Genomic DNA, 21117 nt, shown 5'->3' with positions numbered 1-21117 from the left:
TAAGTGCATTTATTTACTTGACAGTTATTAGGAAAAACAGGTGGATTGTTCTTTTCTGGCTTCTTTAGCGTTGCTTTGTTGAAGGCATTTTATGGTGAGAACAGTTAGGAAAGCAGAAGGTTAGGAAACCAGAGATTTTTCACTTTGTCCCTGCTTAACTGAACTCTTTATTAGATGCATGTGTTCATCTGGCTTGACTGGAGCAGTAAAATTGTGCTTGCTGAATTGGGCAGTTCCGTGATACTTCTCAGGAAAGAGTATCTTTTCCCTTCAGCCAGATACTTAAATCTGATATAAGGGCATAATAAATATTGCTTCAAATGCTAATTCTCTTGTTAGGTGAAGTCCTTCCTCAACAACAAGATGAGGTTATTGAGCATTGCATTAAAAGGTGCCGGGACCACGCACACTGTACAGGACTCTCAATGACACAACCTGTTACCGTGTTTCAGATCCTCTGTAAGCAGCTGTGGGAAGGTCTCTTGGCTGATTCAGAGGTTCAGATTTCCTTTAGAGCATTGTTTTGGACTTGCAGGGTGATGGCATACTGTCAGCTCTACCCCATTCCAGGACCACAGGGGTCACAGGAGTTGCCTGTATGTCATTCCTAGCATCTCAGGAACAGTCTGGCCAGGGATGATTGACCATGTACTCAACTGATGTTCTAATTAACAAGGGTGTGTGCTGGAAGAGAGTTGTGTCCTGGACCATCTTGGGCAGAAATATGGCATTGTTTTACTCCTAGAGGCACATCCAACTTGCTGAGTCCACTGGCTTAAAACTAAATGGTCAGAGAAACAGAAGCATGCTATTCAGGGACCATCATGCTGGCTAATATTTGTGTTGGGTTATCAGTTGTAATTGTTAGCAATTACACAACAAAGCAGGAAAGGGGGAAGTTAAGTATCATGTGTTGTAGGTGTTACTCGGAGGCCTGTGGAAACTTTCTTCTCACAGTCTTGAGTATTGTTTTTTCTTCCTGACCTTAGGAGGCTGAAATGAAAATCCTGCTTTAGTTTGATTTTGAGTTATTTTTCAGAAACAGCTGTCATACTAAAACATTTCAAACACCACTGTAGAGTACGGGTAGATCAGGAAACAATTTTAAGTGGGTTTTCCAAGGCTATCTAGGGAACAAAGCAGACCTAATTGGCCTGTGAGAAATGAGTGGCTAGTTCCCTGCATCATCTGTGTTGACAAATGTTTTTAGCCTGGATGTAACTGAGCATTACAGTGACAGCCAACTCCTGTGCCTTAAATAAACTCCACCTGCCTAAGCATATTTTGGCAGTCTGATGGCAGGTGCTCTGAGGGCTTCTTCTGGCATCTCACTGTGGATTAGCAATTGCACCTTCTCAGACCTGTACTGACATAGCTGTGCTGACAGAAACTAGAGACAAAGGTCTGGTGACACCTCAGTGGGACCTACAAAGTCACCCTTCTTGGCTATGCTAGTGTGTTACTAAATGCACATGACAGATGGATCAGTGTAAAGCATGAAAATAACATTAATTTATTGACTGTGATTGTTTAACGTAGACTTGAGTGTATAAATCGCAGGGGCTGAGCTTAATGGGGCAATAATTCAACCACTTTCAAAAGGCTCAGGAGAGAGGAATGATAATAGCATCATAGAATAGTATGTGTTGGAAGGGACCTTTAAAGGTGATTTAGACCTCCCCCTGCAATGAGCAGGGACATGTTCAACTAGATGAGGGCAAGCTGAGCTCCGCAACTGCTACCTGTGTCTAAGCTAGCTGGCTTATAGCTGTCCTGTGTGTGGTTGCCATGCATTGCTGTGATAATTAATACCTGAGCAGACAGCAGCGTAAACAAACTCCAGGAAGATAGTTGGTTTGGCTGGGGAATTACTCTTGTGATAATGTTTCTTGCTCCTGCAGATAGATGGAGGAGGGTGTCTGATGTCCCATAGGAGCCTCTCAAAACTGTCACCATTTCTTAGATGCCAATATGAGTACATGATGTTACATACTCTGACTTATGGGCGAAAGATAAAGCACTGTATCCTAATAATTTCTCTCCCCTCCTCCCCTTTTTTATTTCAACCTTCAAAAATTTTTTTTGAAAGATAAAGTGATCTTAGGGCTCAGTTCCCACTTCAGCTGTAGACCTCCGTGTCTGTGGATAGCAGGTTGTGCTTTTCTGCACCTCTGTTTCCTTTCCATTAAATTAGAATTGGGGCAATTTTAAAATAATTTGTGTAAACGTGTCAGTTGAGTACAGTGACAAGATCTGCAGACATAAGGCTACCAAAAGGAAGGGAAACTGCAGAGGCTGGTTCTGAAAGATGCCAGTGTCAGACAGCCAGCTCTGTGAGTTTAGGTGCCTTACCTGATAAAGTGCTTTAGAAAATGTAACTGGGAACCAGGCTGCAGAGTGCCTGAGTGACATGGAGATTGTAGGTGTAGGGTCTTTTGTGTCCAAACAGATTTGAAAATGGGGACTCTATATTTGCTGAACAGATTTAAAACAATGCTACTAACTTATAATGTTTTAATGTTGCTGTTTGCCTGTTTTGTCTAATGAGGCTCTAGCAGAACAATTGCAATCTCTTTCACTTTGTGTTTATGCCATGCCAGATAGATGCAACCCAAATTTAGTTCTCCTGTAGATGCTAGTTCAATAGAAATAACAATACTTCTGCTAATGAGAATAACTATGTGAAACCAAGATTCATTCTAAATTAGTATCCATTAGAGACTTAAATCTATAATGAAGGTTTCCCTGCTCTCTGTTGAGTGTCTCAATTCATTACAGAGCAGTCCGTAATATTTTATTAACAACATTTTTATTTTTTTCTGGAACCGTTGCCCAAAACTACTGAAAGGATATGTGCTTTCCTATAATATTGGAATGAGGTGAATGTCACTGCTTGCTTTTATTATTGTACAGAAGTGTCTTTCCTTTGGACTCTGTCTAGACTTGTAAATGGCAAGTAGCTGGAGACTAGTGGAGCACATGCTTCAAAGCTTGCCAGCTGGTCCCTTGGTGAACAAAAATAATGCATCATTGATGTTCTCATCGGTCCTCATTATAAAGAAAAGTACTCCCACTCTAAGTTCCTGGAGAAGCTCTTACCTTTACTCAGAGAGGGGGAGGGCAACAAGTACTATCCCCAGTGCATCTGCAGGAGAAGAATAAATGGGGTACAGACAAAATGAGGCAGAGTAATTTTGCACTCTGAAACTGGGTATTTATACCTGTCAACAGGTATTTATCCTGATGGCCTTTGGTGACGTTTTCTAGTGACAGCAGAAGAGAGGCTAAAATTGTTTAAAGGAGACCCCATGCATACAGTTGAATGAGAACTATAGTAATTGAAATGTGAGCAAAACGACTTGAATTAAGATTCTTTTTGTAATTTCTTGCATTGGAATCTTCCTCAGAGCTCCTCCTACAATCATCCCATCAAATACCCCTATTTATTAATTTATTTATTTTATTTCTTCACATACGTTTTAGGAAAAAAAAGGAAGATGTTACTCCCCCCAATAGACACCATCTGCTCTTTTCTTTTTTTGGGGGACCCTACAATTAGTGTCTTGCTAATCTTTTCCTTTCAAAAAAAAAAAAAAAGAGAGAGAGGGAAAGAAAGAGCGAGAACTATTATGCAAATACTCTGCAATTTGGTTTCAAATATTCTTTGTACTATGATGAGCAATTTCCTTTAATACAAACTCAGCCTACTTGCCAGAACTTGTTTTGTTTTTTTTTTTTTCTTAATATAGGGAAGGGAAAAGAAACTTTAATTAGTTGGAGGGGGCGCATGCTATGTTCCTCTGATGCCAACTTTTTCTCATCCTTTTTTTCTGTCTTTCTTTGGCATGAATATCACCGTTGTTCTTTTAAGTTGTCAGAAAGATGTCATATAGGTTTTGGAGAAAGAAAAGAGAACCAAAATAGGTTAACAAAGCCACAGTTTTATCTCACACTTCGTTATTCCATTGCCATGATGAAGTGGTCTTGAAATAGAGGACTCAGCTTAATGAATGAAAGAGAAAAGCTGTCTGCCTACCTTTTTTGAATGTCAGTTGCTGGCAATAGCAGCATTACCTCTAGGAACAGATACGTAGGGTTTTTTGTAGGGAGCTTTGCTGCCACTTGTCAGTGATGCTAACTTTTGGGCTGAATAGTGTAGCCAAGATTAAGTCCTTCTGGTCCTTGGTATTGGACAACCTAGCTAGTTAAGTGAAAAACTCTGACAACTTATCATCTGGAAAACATAAAGTATAGGAGGAAGAAGGGAATATTATCTCCTGTTTGTTGTGTGGGAAGCTGATCCATGGAAAAAAAAAGTAAACTCACACATATTGGTGGAGGACTTCAGAAGAATTAGGAGCTTAGCTAAGAGGCTCAGATTTGCGAAACTGCTGCTTTATGTAGTGGTCTACTTGTTGCACCATCAGGAGTCAGGCAGGGCTGCTGCTGCAGCTGGGCTACTGCTGAACTGTCTCCACCACTGGTTTAGGCTATTGCTGTACAACAGTTGTGGAGTTGGTAGCATAACAAACCTGCTGACTTTCAGTAAAACATGAGGATCAGACATGTTTGAAAAGCCCATACTAAACCTCCTAATTTTTAATACTTTACAGGTTGAACTTTGGGAAAGCTTCAATCAAAATATAAATATTATGTGTTTAAGCCTGTAAAATGCTAAACATAAAATCTCTGATCCAAGTAAGGCATTTTAGCACAGCTTAATCAAATATCTTGCCAAATGAGGCCTAAAAATCTTCTATGCATAACGTCTTTAAGCACACTGGAGTAACTGGATAATCTTTATTTTGTTACAGGAAGCTCTGATCATGGCCAGCATGGACCACCCCCACCTGGTGAGACTCCTGGGTGTCTGCTTAAGCCCAACCATTCAACTAGTCACTCAGCTGATGCCTCATGGCTGCCTGTTGGATTATGTTCATGAACATAAGGATAATATCGGCTCCCAGCTTCTGCTAAACTGGTGTGTTCAGATAGCTAAGGTATGTTGTTAACTGTTCTTTTATTGTCATTCTCGTAATTAACTGAAAAACATGCCATGTAAAAAAGATACCAACAAAATGGTTTGGTTTTTGACTTTTTTTTTTTTTTACTAGGCATGGTTTTGTTTTCAAGAAGGTTAGATAGTTCTTGAAGTACACTATATTTTAGCTGCTTAGACTGTTAGAGAATGGTAATATGCATACCAAAGTGTTTTTCTAACTTGGTGTTAATGGGGGGTCTTTTGGAGAGGATGGGGGCGGGAAATGGGGGGAGAAGCCCCTTGTGTGACATACGAGGCCAGAGAATGATTTCCAACCTTTTCTGCTGTTCACTCTTCATCGATAGTGATTTCACCGGGTTGTAGTTTTCAACCTTTCTGAATATGCATTGTCAGTTTAGTTCTGAAATGCCATCAATTGTCTGCTAAGAAGATAAATATTCACTTCATGTCACTGGTTTGGGAACCGCCGTGGTTTTGCTGTGTTTAAGACCTATCACAACAGCTGAGGCTGGAGGGTAGTATTGCTCCTCTGTGCAGAATGGGAAGTCTCAAGGGCTGACTCCTGCTTTGCTTGCCGTGGTGAAATGCTCTCTGTCTTCCTCTGGGGTTTAAGGACCAAGAGTGAAACCATTATCCATCAGATACAGGCTGCACTGCCATTGAGAGGGAACAGAGTGTAGGTCATAAATGCATTCCTAATGTAACGATGTGTTTGAGTGTTCGCACAATGTTTTACCTACATTTTAGGTATGTTTAGTTTTTCAGTGTTGTACTAAGACCAAGTTATTGATTATCATCAGCTGCAAGGAGTAACAAGATCTGAGGTTGCAGGTTGACAGTGTGTTACCCATTTTAAAGTCTCTTGCAACCAGGATTATGTACAATGATGTTAGTATGAGTGAAAGTCAGGAACCGACATTTTATTTAGAAATTATTTAAAGTTTTAGATTATTCTGGTGAAAGTGCTTGTTATATACAAACATGTGCCATGGACTGCCCTCTTAAATTAAATCTGCAGCCTTAAGGAAATCGGCTACAATATGTATTACAAAATCTTAATTTAAGTTGCAATGTTCAGCTTTTAGCGCTGGAGAGAAACCTGGAAATTGAGCCATTGTTTTGCTGGACCAAAGAACAGGCATCAAGTAAATATTCACGTTTTAAAAACCTTAATTAGAAAATGCTTTCTTACAAAAGTAAGAAAACAGAGAAATTCAGCTAGCCCTGAGGTTTTTTTCAAGGAGAAGGGGAGTTTGAAGTTCATCACTAATAGGGACTATTGTCTTTACAGGATCAGATCTGTTGTCAGACTTCCCTGAATGTGACGACAGGTGAAATGTCCGTAATGCTGGGTAAAGGGATTGATCCAGACGAGGGGTGAGGGGAATCTCAAACCCACACTCTGATGTTGCAGTGTTTTGTAGGTGTGTTAATGTCTGTGATTCTGCTGTGCAGTGGTGATAAAGTAGCCAGAGTGACATAGAATATTGGAAGACACTGATGGGGATTGCCTGTATCTGGAGATTTGCAAGGGTTTCTTTAAGGCTGTTACCAGAGCAGGGAAGCTGGGGGAGAGAATATATATTTCTATTTGCGTCCTTTCTCTCAACACAACCTCTTTCCCATCTGTTCTCCAGTCTTGATTGAAAGAGGCTGTTATTATTTGTTACAAAACATTTCCACAGTGGCATGTGTGAAAAGACAATCCACCTTCGTTTTCACTTTGTGCATGCATATGGCCATCGACTCATTGGACTAATAGGTGTACTTACTTTGCTATGGACTTAATTGTGGGCAGCTGATTTAGTGAAGCAAATAGCCTGATCGACAGTAGAGGCTTACAGAGCTGACAGATGCATGGAAGGGTCTGTGGAAAGCAGATGCTGGTTTTCCCATGGTACCAAAATGAAGCAGGTTCTAAACTGATTTCCACTGTGAATGGTTTCAGCATAAGCTGGGGGTTGGATTTAGGTACAGTACTTCGAACATCATTGCCTGCTGGTTTTCTTGATTGCTGTGTGATGTGGGAGGAGAAGATGAGGTAACACAGATATCCGAGTTGTGAGATGGTGGGTAACCAAGCAGTGCAAAGAAAAGAGGTCATACATGTAGTATGAACTGATGAAGTGTCAGAAAGTGAAAGTGTTTCTTTGTAACAAAGGGTGGCCTATTATCAAGGGGAAGCTTAGTGAAGTTTCGTTCATTTATTGAAGTTCAGTTTAATTAATCTTCATTTGCATCACAATCATCTTGAAGTTAATTTTACCTTGGCTTCACACTGAAGCCTTGAAGCTCATCCACTTGGCTACCCACAAAGAAGACAGCAGCAAGGGACTGACTGTTTTCTTTGAAAAGCACAGCACTTGGTACATCAGGCTGACCAGTTAACTCTGGGCCATTGTCATCTATCTGGTTTATTTTCTTCTTGGTTTATTCATGTGTCTCTTCCCCTTCTCTTGTTTTGACATTAGTGGCTAGTACTGGGCATGGAGAGAATCAGTATGCATCTGAGAAGTTCTTGCAGTTTGCTGCTTTTGTGTGCATGTCAGTGGTATTTAGTAGAGGGTGGCTTGTTGAAGTGGAGGTGACCACAGGTACTGACTACTTGCGTACCATGCCAGTATAGTGCAATCCTAGTGTGGAAGGACGCCCCAAATTATTAAAATGTACCTTTAACTCTTTATTTTATTATTGTCTTTGGAGATCTGGAATGACAGGTGTGTTTAAAAAACCTTCCCCATCAGGTTGCATCTATGCATGAAGATACATATTTATTATATAGGAGAGGCTATCAGTGAAGAGAGGATAGAGGCAGAGATATGTGGGGCTGTGCACAGCACAAGGTATGGGTAATGCCAGTGCTGCACAGAATTTTCTATATTGCATTGTGATGGGATACATGAATTCCTATTTCTTTGCTATCTCTCAGACTCTAGTGTTAATTTGGGTTAGGGGACGTATGCAGGAAAATGCTTCAGAACTGATAGGAAGAAAAGTCTTTGAGATCACCAGACAAGTAATCCCCTTATCCCAAAAAGTAGAATAAACATGCTAGTTGCCTGCTAGCAGCAGGGGAGTAGTAATACTTGTTTTCCACTCATCTGTCACATTTAACGGTGACTAGGAATCAGTCTGCAACCTTGAAATAGGAAAGATTCAATTTGCCTACACACAGACTGGTCTCTAGAGGAATGAATGCTGAAGGTGGCTATAGCATCAAGCACAAGTCTCCATTCACTGCAGGAAAGGTCTGTGCATTTCTTGTACCTGTATCCATTGTGCTCACATTTCAGGCTCTGCTATACAGCTTGAGAATGTCTCTCCACATCTTGTTTTTCTGGACTTGTGGGAATGATTGGTTGTGTCTTTCTGAAAGCTATTGAATGCGATTAGTGATGTGATAAGAGGCAAAGTGAGCAGTGACCTCCCAGTACTATTCTTAGTTCCCTGAAGCAGCCCCTAGTGTCTTTTGTTAGATATATCTTTCTTCCCTCGCCTTCCCTCTTAGTATGTTGAGATTTTTCCCCAACAAGAAGAGAACCGAAGGAATTGGAAATTCTGGAGTTCAGGCTGATTTTTACAAATGGTTTAAAATCAAGTTGCTGCTACAATACAGTTCCTCCCTACTGCGCTTTTCTCCATCTGCCAATGTGCAGGCATTTATTTATTGAAGTCATTGCTTCAGAGTTCACTTGTTCTGCCAGGCTGTTCATTTCCATATGTCTCTACTTCTGTACAGCTAGATGCAAAAACTAGTTAGTCACCATGCCTGGTTGCCAACCTGCATATGGCTCTGGAGAGCATTTCTGAAGGTTGATGATAGGGCAGTTATTAAGTATTATCTACTGCCAATTGAAAAAAAAAAAAAAAAGCTTTGATGCTTTTTTCTTTTTGCTTATACAGATTGTGTTTAATTTATTCTGACTGTTATATCATTGTTGGGTAATTGTGTTCTCTTTCCAGAAGCTTTAGCTTCTTATTTTATGGATGTAAGTTATAAAAATAGAGTAGCCCCCGAGCATTCTGCATAAAACATGGTTATTAGACAGCAGCTGTGTCTGAGGGGGTTCTTCCCTTCTGCTTTGCAGATACATAAGGCATCTCCTTGTGTCTCACTTCTCTGTGTAGTGTCTCACTTAGGGACTGAATGTTTAATCTTTTAGCTCTGAGTTCAGGTCAGCAATTTTATGTCGCGTTCAGTGTCCAGTTATGCAGTAAACTATGCTCACATGTCTAGGAAGTATCTTGAGTGGGAGCAAGAGTAACAACCATGGTGGCTGTAGGGCACAGAAGGATGGAATAATACTTTGTGAAGGTCCATAGTGTTGAATACTTGAGAAATGGATTGAGAATCAAATTTTGTAAGGCCGGCATTAGCCTAGAAGTGAACTCTGAGTAGGTAAATTATGTGCTTCTCAGCCAGCACCTTACACATAGATGTAAATCAGGATGATTTATCAACAACCAAAGATACTGTGTTCATTGATATTTCAATGTGTTTGATGTCATTTATCTCAGCAAGGGCTGTCCAAGCACACTCCCTGGCAACTTGGAGGTGTGGGGTTGAGGACATTCTTACAGAAATACATTCAAGAAGAGAGAAAACATCTTGAGGTTTCTAGTCAGAAGGAGATAATTACACTCTGCCTAGGTGAGGTTAACTGTAAGGCTCCTGTATTTGAGGCCATATGTAACTCTAGGGGAAAAATTAGCCTGAGTCCTGTTGGAATTATCTGTGCTGTTTGAGTATCTCTCTCTCAAGAGCATATAGACATGCATTTTTGCTTCTGTAATTTTGCATACAACATTTGCTGAATTCAACATAGAAGTTCAGCCCAAGCAGCTCCATGTACTGTTTTACTATTTCTTCGGGTACAATTGTGGTTTCATTCTATTGCTGTTGGTTTGTGTTATATCTGCACTGATTTTGCTGAGCAGTGTTCAAATGCAGATGAACTTTTCCTACCCCAAAGAAGACAAGGCAGAGGAGGAGTGAGAAAAAGAAACAATCTTCCTAAACCAGAGCAGCTTGCCTGCCATCACTTAGCCTGTGGAGGAGAGCTCGGCTCTCCTGGGTCTTAGCCAGTGCCCCATTCTCGTCTGTCCTGTATACCTCAGGGGCTGCCAGACCTGTTTTTTGTGTTCTGAACTATAATAATTCATTCACAACCCCTCCGAATACTAACAAGGTAAAGCAGAAGTAGGTTGATACAGTGGAATGTCACGGAAGGAAAAATCAAATCTTTCAGGGGATTACTTGTTATACCTTTTCAATCTGAAAGAATTCTCAAATTACCTTAACTAAAGCCCTGCACAGCATCAGTTATCCAGGTATGCCGGAAAACATTTGAAAACACTGTATGAAAGAAGAAGAAAGGAACTTGGGGCTCAAATTTTAATGAAACAGATGCAGCTCTTCAATTCTTCCAGCACATTTGCAATCATTGCTCTCTCTAGGGATTCTGTGCCAGCAGTGCAGATCTGCAGCTGGGATCTCCAGGAGCCTTCAAAGCCCAAGGCACTTGCAAAACCTCCTCAGGGCTCCTTTCTGCTTCCCCATTATCTCCCTTTCAGCCAGTTCCTGTTACAGGGCTCAGTGTCCTGCTGCAGTTCTTTTGGCAAAGAGAGGGCCTGTCTGCTGTCTGTCCCAAAGCCTTGCTCTGTGCAAGGCTCTTTAGAAAGGCCTATTTCATTACTGTCCAAGGCAGTTGCTTCTCGGTTGTAAATTCAAAGGATCTGTGTTGATTTCTGCAACTGAGAAGCTGACCCAGAAGCTGGTACAGCTCTCGCCTCACATCCCAAATTAAATGCATTTTGGCCTGTGCTCCTCATGTATGGAGTGAGAAAGACTCTGAGCAGGGAGGGCCAGAGGCACGTGAGATCCCTTGGCTGCTCTGCGACATGAAGAGCCTTTCTCCTCCATCGAGCCTTGATGGATTAGGAACGATTTGTTAGAGGCAGCTTTTGTTATTCTGCTGCAGATGGGATGAGAGAAGCTGTGTAGAGTGGGAGGAAAGGGGGGTGACTGGACAGGTTGGGAAGAGGTGGAGGATAGTGGCGGTGGTTCAAGGTCTGTCTTTTTCATTAAAGCATCCTACCCTACAGCTCAGTGACTGTTCCATCATGGAGTGAACAAAGGAGCTTAATGACAGTCATCTATCAGCTGTCCACATTTTAAGCCTCAAGATGTCTCTATTCCCAGAGCTCCTTGCCATGACAAGGCTAATTGTTTAATTATAATGCTATACCAGCCCCTCCTGACGTGCTCACACTGGCAAGGACCAGGGCTAAGGGCTGTGATAATTATCACTGCAAGCAAGTACATTAGCATAAATGTAGTTTACTAATGGGGCTGCTCTATTAGGAAGTGCAGTGTATAGAAGAGTAGGATCTAAACCAAGGACTATGAAATTAAAGCCATATTGAAACAAGGCTTTAATTGCGTAGAGGAGCAAATTCAAAATAGGTGGGGGAAATACCATTTTACTCTTCTGAATCCCTCTGTACAATTTTCTTATTCTTATTCATCATGCCTTTTTTTCTCACCTTACTGAAAAGCTTAGATATCCTCAGGTGACAGATGGAAATAAAGAACCTATTTTTCTGGCATCACTGAAGGGCCCTCACTGAAAGATGGTGTGCCATCAAGTCTCAGAGGGGAACTGCCCCACTGTACCCAGGGACTTTTTGGTACCCTTCTGGGCAGCTCTCTGGGTTGCAAAGGTTCACATGAACTTGAAATCAGAGAATAGTTTGGTTTGGAAGAGGCCTTTAAAGATGATCTCATCTGCAGGGAGCAGGGACATCCTCAACTAGATCAGGTTGCTCAGAGCCCCGTTCAACCTGGACTGGAATGTTTCCAGGGAACAGTCAACCTGCTCCAGTGTCTCACCACCTTCACAGTAAACAGTTTCTTTCTTCTATTTAGTCTAACTCTACCCTCTTTTAATTTAAAATCGTTACCCCTTGTCCTAGTGTAACAGACTCTGCTTAAAAATCTGTCCCCATCTTTCTTATAAGCCTCCTTTAAGTACTGGAAGTCTACTGTAAGGTCTCCCTTGAGCCTTCCCTTCTCCAGGCTTAAAAACCCCAACTCTCTCAGCCTGTCTTCATAGGAGAGCTGCTCCAGCCCTCTCATCATCTTTGTGGCCTCTTCTGGACTTATTCCAAGCGCTCCATGTCCTTATTGTGTTGGGTGCTTCAAAACTGGACCCAGCACTGTCTCACAAAGGGAGTGCTAGAGAGGGAGGATCGTCTCAACCTGCTGGCCATGCAGCTTTTGATGCAGCCCATGATAGAGTGGTTTTCAGGGCTGTCAGTGCACACAGCCAGCTCATGTCCAGTGCCCCCAAGTCCTTTGCAGGGCTGCTCTCAATCCTTTCCCCAGCCTGTATTGATTCCTTATGATAACTTTAGAAAGCCTTCAGAAGACCCAATTCCAGTGGGTCTTGCAGTATTCTGCATTCTAACTTATGATTGGTGGAAGGGAACAGATTTCTTTCCTTCTGTGGTGTCTTGGGCTTTTGTGAGATGCTAACAAAGTTTATTTTGATCATCTCAGTAAGCTTTTGCGGGTTTTTTTATTTCCATCAAAAACAGGGCAGGATGTAAATGTTAGAACTTTGGTCGCTGTGTCTAACCTGCCAAGCTCAGATTAATGTGAGGATTTGGAGTGCAGCCCTTGCTAGTATGCTGGGACATAGGATCAGGGCCTGGCAATTCTTCCCTTGACTGTGAGTTGCTATGCATACAAATAATTCTCCAAATAAATCAGGGAAATGGATCCTACTTAAAATAGTTACTGTGTCTCTGCACTTTGCATGTTTCTTTGGTGGGCACAGTATTCCATGTTTCCCTGCATAATTATGTACCTCTTTATTGAGACTTTCAAACAGTTTCTCCCCTTCAGTCATTTCATCTGGAGTATTGAACTCGTTTAGTAACTTCTTTATCTTTTCTATCAAACCCAGATGTCTATGGAAGAAGCTTCTTACGAAGAGCATTAAAATGAATGAACACATGATAAAATTCATCAACTTAAATGTTGAACAAGTTTTTTTCCTTTTTTTTTTTTTTCTCCTTTCATCTCCACCTGACTGCTCACAAAATTCACACTTTCTCTCTCTCTGTAATTTGGCCTTTCTTTGGTCTTTCCTTTCTTTTACAGTGTTTTGTGTCAATCTCTGTTGCCTGTTGCTTTCGTCAGTGTCATCATTTCTGCTTCTTTCTCATTCTCTGGCTGCTTGGCTCCCTCTAGCTGGTACCTGTTCAGTGCTCTGAAAGAGCTCAGGAGACACCAGACTTTTTATGTTCAATCTTGTTACTGGGTTTGTAAAGGACCTCAATTTTCTGATATTTCTCATAATCATGCATTAGGTTTTGAGGGTTTTAATACCAGCTAACTAATGACTGCATGAACCGCCATGCTGTTCTAGTTTTGGGGGGAGGGCTATTTGAATCTGGAAGATCACATCAGAACCATGGGAACAAAAATATAAGATTTGGTTTATATATAGAAATTAGAGAGATATGTTTCTTCCATTTTGTGCTCTGATCTCTGATTCTCTAAGGCTCTTTTGCATGCTATAATAACTTCAGTATAATAGTATTTGGGTTGTTTATGGTCTTTACTGTGTGTATGTCTATATATTTGGTTGTTAGCTCTAGAGCTGGGTGGAGTGACTCAAGCTTTGAAGGTGACGATCTCTCGCCACTGACTAGGCTGTCTAGAAGACAAGTGTAGGCTAACCTTGTAGCTTTCTGACAGCTTAATTTACAGAGGGATGAGTCAGAAGGGTGTGGGTGAAGACAAGGACACACAGGGAAGCTGGGACAAAGCAGGTACTGGAGGACTAAGCTAAGGTCAGAACTACTAACACAAGCATGGTTAGATTTCTGCACAATTTGGTACATCCAGCTGTACCGTTCTGTGCTGCCTAAGGTCCTGTGAGCAGGGCTGATAGTTGGCTTTCAGCTTCTCAGTGACCCAGAGAGATTTATAGTGGGTAGTAAGCATCCTTTCTCCAGCCTTCATCTGACTCCTCCTGGATTATTGAGCCTTCCTCTTTTCTTCCCCGCCCCCTCCCCCCCAATCCAGTTTTCCTTAAAACGGTTCCATGGTTCATGGTTGTTAGAAAAAAAGCAAAGAGGCAGATTTTGCAGCCGTCCACAAATTACACCAGCCTTGCAAAGGCACATAAATGATCGGTTTATGGCACAGCGATAGACAATTTATTGTTTTGTTAAATGAAAGGGACTCTTGGCACTGACTTTTATAGGGTCTCTGATACTGGGGACATGACAGGTGCAGGCTACAAAAGCCCTGAAGGCTGGCTTTGCCTGAAGGTACCAGCATTCTCTTCAAGTACACTGAGCTGCACCCAGGGGGTGAGAGAAGGCCTTAGATTTTGCCTAGCAGTCCCCAGCATACTGGCTTGGGAAAGCGTTATTGAAAACCACTCCTAAATCAAATTCAAGATATTACAGGAGCACCTACTAGGGTCTGTCAGGATTTCCATTATAAGCCCATATTTTTTAGGTTTACAATTCTACCATAAAATTCTGCTCTGGACTGTGACTTGGCATAAAATGTCTCAGCTCAAAGTATTTTATTATTATTATTATTCAAGAAATATATGTATTTGGCTATTTTTAAGATGCTGCAGTTCAGAAACAAAAGCTGGATTTCTCTCTACGTATATACCCATAAATTCAAATGCTTTTTTCCCCAGTGAATGCCCTTCTTTCAACATTTTATTTTATAATGTAGCTTACCCTGCTTGGATAAGTACAAAAAAATTGATGTCCAAGGCATAAATGTTTAAAATTAGAACCTCAAGTATTTTTCCAGACTACCACAGCATGCATGAGCCACACAAAAACCTGGTCCTGAAAATACATAAGAATCTTCAGGAAACTCTGCAAGGCCATTTACAAAACGTTGTGGGGCTCTAAAGGATGTGTTCATATTTTAAGAGAGCTTATATTTTACAGTTAGCTAGATCTCCAAGTTCTCCTGTGCAACCCCATGCTCAGGCATAATCCAGCAGCCTTTTGTACCAGAAAAAAGAAGTGGCCTGTATGAAGGGACAGGAGATGCTCAGTGGAAGCTGTTCCAGGTGTGGTCCATAGTACGAGATCAAACCTAGCAGGTGTCTATAAGCAGAACAGCTCGTGTCTGTCTTGCATATTCGGATGTATTTAAAAAAAAAACAAAACTGTGCACTCTCCATGTGTAACTGCTTCTCTGTCGAAGTGGCAGCCAGGAGTAGCAGTGGGCTGAAGCCTGTTGCCACGTTGTCCTACTGGGTCTTTCTGTAACAGGTGCCCATGAAACAAGTGTGAAAACAGCAGGTACTGGATATTCTTCTATAAAACCTTTCTGAGGTGTATCTCAAGCCATAAATGAGACCTGAAGATAGCACCTTAAATCCTGCTACCTTACTAATACGTTACTTCCATCCCAAAGTCAAGTAAAATGACCAAAAATGGGACACAGGCCACAGAAAATCTACTGAAGCTGAGATCCCCTGAGCCAGAGCCACAAATATGCCAGCAGCAGCTCCTCAATAAACAAGGGATAGAAGGGCAGTGTAGGCGAGGGAATGCACTTCCCAGGGTTGTTGTGTGACCCCTGTGTGTGCTCCTGTGCAGTGCAGAACACCAAGGTGAGTCTGCTTAATGAAACGTGAGAGGGGAGAAGAAAGGTCCAAGTGGCTGCTGGCACCATTGCAGGTGCCACACGGGCCCTCAAACCCACAGGGTCATCTGGCAGTCAGGCGTCATTAGTCAACACTCTCTTGCTTTCCTACATCCCATCTGTTTCTGTCTAGCCTGTTTGTGCAGATTAGCTCCTGGTATGCAGCAGTAGTTTGGTTTTCTTTCTTCATCCTGTGACCTTCGTGCTTCCTTAAACTTTACCCTTGTCTGTGTGCCAGAGTAAAATCCTCTCTGTTTCTGTTTTTATTTACTAACTGTCCACGCTAGCAAGCAGAGGGGATCATATTCTTCACAATGCATGAATTAAACCTTAAATCCTGCAAAACGTTAATATCTTCTGATTAGAGGAGAAATAGGATTGGTTGTGTATCCCATGGAAGATATTGAGCATTAAAAGAATACATTGCCCTGAACTGAAACAGTTCTGAATTTTCCAAAGTAAGACATTTTCCCATTGGAATGTCTTTGGATTTATACTACCTTTAAAAAAAAAAAAAAAATTTAAACCAAATTGGTTTTGAAACAAACAAAAACAGTTCCATAAACATGTTTGTTTGTTTTTAAAATAGTACGTTGTCAGGTTGTTTCACACGTAGAACCAAAGACAGTTTTAGAAAAGGCAACTTTATTAAAAAAAAAAAAAAAGTTTTTGACCAGCATTTCCTAGGAACCTGTGTGTATAATTAAAACACTGCACTGTAATACAATTTGGATTTGTATTTAGGTTTTAACTTGCATGCTGAATTCCTTGACAAAGGTACTTGTTTACAGCAGTATCTCCCACGTCAGCATGCAGTAAACCAATCCAAATTGCATGATAGCATGACACAGTAGATGAGGAGAAAGAAATGAAGGGTAAGCTATCAGAAGGGGACTTGAAAAGGCAGAAAGTACATGGATTTCCCTATTTTTGGGAGTGGGGGTAGCTTAGGAGCTAGGGAGGAGTTTGACATTGTGTCTAGTGTGGAACAATACAGGGCAACACTGTGTGTGGTAGGTGACAGAGATTTTAAGTTCAGGTTTTTGGGGGTGGCACAAATAGGAGTTTGTTGCCATGCTTTACTGCCCCGTGGGAATTACTGTGCCAGCTCAGGCTGCCAGTGTGCCTGGTGCAACATGTGGCACTGCATTTTTGGTGCTCCTTGAGAGTGGTGTTGCTGGGATCCCTGTGTATTGCCTTTACGTGCACTAGTTGGTGAGAAAGCTTGACGTGGCATCCTGTTTTGTGTTTGCTAGCATGTTACTGCCTACCTATGTGTGTTTGTGAAGTCATAAAGGAACTTTGCAGGTCTGTGATGGGAGTCCACTGGGACTTGTCCACAAGCATTTCCGAGTGTTGCACTTAAAGCAACTTAATATAGAGTCATCTCATCCTGTGCTTTACGTTATCATTGTTGCACTCCCCTATCAGACTTGGGCACTCTAAAAATCGTGCTGTCTGCCCACCTTGTAGTCCTAATACAAATCTTCTGATTGTGGGAATATAATTTTCCATGTTGATGAGGAACTGCAGAGTCAAAAGACCAGGAGGTATGTCAGAACTCTTAAGGTTAGAGCAGGTGTCTTTCAAAATTTAGGGTTAATCTCATAGAATGAAATGGTTAAAGGACCTTAAAGATCATTAGGTTCCCACCTCCCGGCTTTGAGGGAACCTTTGAACAATGTTTTCTGTCCACAAGGTATAAATGCAATTTATATACACAAGACAAAAAGTGAATTTGGTCTTTCTGAAGGGAAAGGAACACAGATTACTCTTTGCTGGTTTATTTATTTATTAATTGCACATCAGATTTAAATACCAGCTTTGGAGTCCCGCATAAAGTTGTCTAAAATACACCAGCCAGGTCACTTTTGATAGAGACTGCATGTGTTGTTATCGCAATTGATTTTTTTTTTTCTCCTTTGGGTAACACTGAAACACCCGTACCCCAAAACTGAAGTCAAATTGCAACAGATGTATTGGTTTTGGGGTGATATGGGAAGTTCATCATAGGAGAAGACATTAAATCTTTGGGTGTATTTAGTTTCTCTAGGTGAAGCATTGTACGCTCGGTGTTAGCTATAAATTTAGCATGGTTAAATACCCAAGAGGAAACAGGTACATGAGGTAAAGGACAACACTGGCGTGACAATGAATGAGTATTAACTGGCTATGAATAAATTTAGAGTGGAGATTAGAAGAAGGTTATTAGCCACTCTAAGTGGTAAGGTTCTCAAACCTTCTAGTAGAAATAAGAGAGGCAAGATAACGAATGACTTTTAAGATGGAGCTCAATAAGTTTATGAAGCAGGTTTGGACTGAATGGTACGATTCCTTTCTAGGGGCAGCGTTTGATGACACGGTTGCTTTTAGTCCATTTGTTGAGGCTGAGTAACAGGGCAAGAATAAACAATGAAAGGAAGTGTTCCCACATTTTTCTGGGAGACAGCATAGGTCTGAAACTTGGAGCTTCTGCAGATAGAGATCGAGTTGTGTTTTGCACTTTGGATTGTTTCTTGTTTTTCTGTTTCTCACTCGCTCACCTTACTCATTCTTAATTCAAATTAAATCAGATTCAGATTCCATTAGCTGAACTGAATAATGTATTGCTCTGAGTTTTCATTGAAATCAGCAAGCCTATTCATGCAGTGATGATGCTCTTCTTGTGAGTAAACATATCAGAATCAATCTCATGTGTTTAGCCTCCTTCACCCTCAAAAAAAAAAAAAAAAGTAAAAATGAAGTTTTCACTTCTTTCCCCTTTGCTTTTGCCTAGGGCCTTGCTCTCAGTAATTCATGGTATGTGTACAGTAGATGGAAAACACACATAATTAAATTATTTAATGTAGAAGTTATTACATTTAAACATAAGTGCCCTAGTTTGTGTTGGAGTCTAATGACCCACAGCAAAACCAGTGGTTCAGGGAAAAAATGAAATAACAGTGCATTTGGTTTTGGCGACATTTTAAAATAATTCATTAGAGTGCAGAGCTCCCTTACCTGGGCAGTATTTCATTGAAGAGGGAATTTATTCTATGTTCTGAGTCTTTTCTATTCTCCCTCGCCTTCCAGCTCTCTTTGTTTCTTGTGAGATATTTAGACCTACACATCTTTTTGGACTACCAGTATTCATAGAATAACGTCTCATGTTTTGTCTGCCACAGCTCCTGCTTCCCTCCCATTAGTTAGGAAATCTTTTCTATTCTGCTTCTTACAAATACAGCCTGTTACCTCCTCTTCTGTAATCTTTCCAAATTTGCTGTGGTTTGACTTTCTTTCCCATATACTGTTCTGCCTTTTTAAGACTAAAATCTTAGTAATTATGTTATGTATCTTGAATTGTAAGACTAATAACAATCCTTTTTGTGTCTCATTTTAAAATCATGAATGTCAGAAAGAAAGGAAATTTAATCATACAAACAGTAGAAAAACATTGTTTTGACAGTTCTGTATTGGTGTTACCTATGTTGTGAGGTTTTTTTGCTTTGCCTCCCCAACTGAGGTAAACATAGATTTAATTTGTGGCACTTTTTTTTTTTTTTCATGGAAAATTGCAAAAGCATTTTTAATCATCAGTGATAAACAAAGCAAACCAGCAGACTTCTTTAAATCGAGTCCTGTATTTCTGAAGCAGATTTTAACAGTTGAGAAGATATTTCAGGTCCCTTAGTTCCTTAACACTGGCTCGGTCTTGTTACTTGCTGTTGCTGCCGAGGGGTTGGATGCAGATATTTGTATGGATTCTGTCGGGGCCACCGGTGTCTACTGGGTTTAGTAGTACCCCAGGCAACACGGCTGTTACTGCACTTCAAGGCTGCTCTCCCTTTTCTAACCAGCAATGCCATGAGGTGAGCAGAGCCAAATGGTTCCTGTTGCCCAGCCTTCTCCTTCCTGCTCCCCATCAGTGTTCCCAGTGGTGGAAATGTTGCTTACAGCCCTGTGCTCTCTTACACGTGGAGGTTTCAATTCTTGGCAACCCTTACCTAGAATTATGCTTCTGTGCAAGGTGGAACATCCAAAATAGGCTTCCTAAACCTGAGGGGTTTTGGTTTGGGTTCAGTTTAAGTAGGCATTGCTTCTCTTTGTTGCATTTGTCTTCCAGGCTGTTCTGAACAGATGAATCAGGTTTGTTACTTGTGCATTAAGTAAAGCCTTATTTAGGAGCACATTCCAACTTAGAGACTTGTGAAACGTTAAACAGCCTTTTCTTATGAACTTCTGTAATAAACCAGACACTGTGAGATCTTCAGCTTTCTTTAAGCTCTTCCACTTTACCAAGTTGATCATTAAGGAGCAACAGTGCATTTATTCAAAGAGTGTTAAGTCTTGTTATTTTAATTTCATTCATCAGATATTTCTTTCATTATTCTGTTAATTAAATCACAGACTCCATTTTAGTGCATTAGTAAAACCACAATAATTTTCTTGTTAGTCTTTGCCTACCTTTGAATCGCTTTTTACTGTAAACTTTCTTACTGTGTTTTATTTAATTTTGAGGTGACAGTTTTTAGGAAATTCTTATTTTGTCTTCATGGAGAACCGTTGTCATACAGCCCTTCAGCAGCAAGCTAAGGAAACATTCACTTACCCATTAATAGCCTGCCTTTACATCTCCAGACTCATCTTTTTTACAGTAGGGAAGGGTTGTTTGGGTCTTTGTCTCTGTGTAAAGCCTAGGCCCACCACCACTCCTTGTTGTTGTCTTCCAAAGAGGCAGGCTTTTACCTAGGAGTGGTTATCTTTCGTGCTCAGCTGTGTTTCCTTTCCCATCCCACATCCTTGCTTTCCTCCCCTTCTGTGTCAAAATTTCAGAGTAAAATAACTCTTTGACACGGTCACAGCTTTTCCAACACGCTGCAATCCCTTGCCTCCCGACTTTCTGGCTTATTAGGTGGAGACCCAGGATTCACTTTAAGATAAGGCTTTGAACTGCTCCTCTGATTAAAAAGAGTTTGGTTTAGAACTGTTCTTCTGCAGGGGTCATGACAGAGTTATGTGATGGTCGGCCAGTGTTTTCATGGAACACATTTAGTTTAAGATGAAATTACAGAAAATTATAATAAGCAGTCTGTAGAGCAAGCAGACTTTTGACCTTTTGTCAGATGTAGTCCCACGTGATGCCTGTTTTCTGTGTTCTCTGTCTCCTACAAATGAGTTATAAAGACTTTTTCTACAGAATAGAATTGTGTCTGAGATTTGGGGTGTTTTTAAGTAGCTTGTGGTTTTGTCTAATCCAGCTGGAGATTTGCATTTCTGTAAAACTCTTACGGGTGGTGTGCATATTGTTTGACATTCTTTGGAGCTGGTTTTGTTTTGACTTCCAGTCTTTACCTTGGCTGTTGCAAAAATGGATTTAAAGAACTAATGAAAAACATGTGAGGAAGCTCCCTTTGCCTGACAGAGCTGGCCAGTTGTC

At 41.0% G+C, this 21117-nt stretch overlaps 1 protein-coding gene across 2 annotated transcripts in view; it reads left to right on the top strand.

Annotated features, from left to right (window-relative positions):
- Nucleotides 1-21117, top strand: part of ERBB4 (erb-b2 receptor tyrosine kinase 4) — a 599354-nt gene that overhangs the window by 501510 nt on the left and 76727 nt on the right. For both annotated transcript variants that reach the window (XM_051623560.1, XM_051623561.1), the window contains exon 20: nucleotides 4815-5000. In XM_051623560.1, coding sequence (XP_051479520.1) covers nucleotides 4815-5000 — 186 coding nt within the window. The remainder of the gene's footprint in view (nucleotides 1-4814; nucleotides 5001-21117) is intronic.

Source organism: Apus apus, chromosome 6, assembly GCF_020740795.1.
Source record: "Apus apus isolate bApuApu2 chromosome 6, bApuApu2.pri.cur, whole genome shotgun sequence".
Classification (NCBI taxonomy): Eukaryota; Metazoa; Chordata; class Aves; order Apodiformes; family Apodidae; genus Apus; species Apus apus.
The sequence above is the reverse complement of the archived record's forward strand: the minus strand, read 5'-3'. Positions and strand labels throughout refer to the sequence as shown.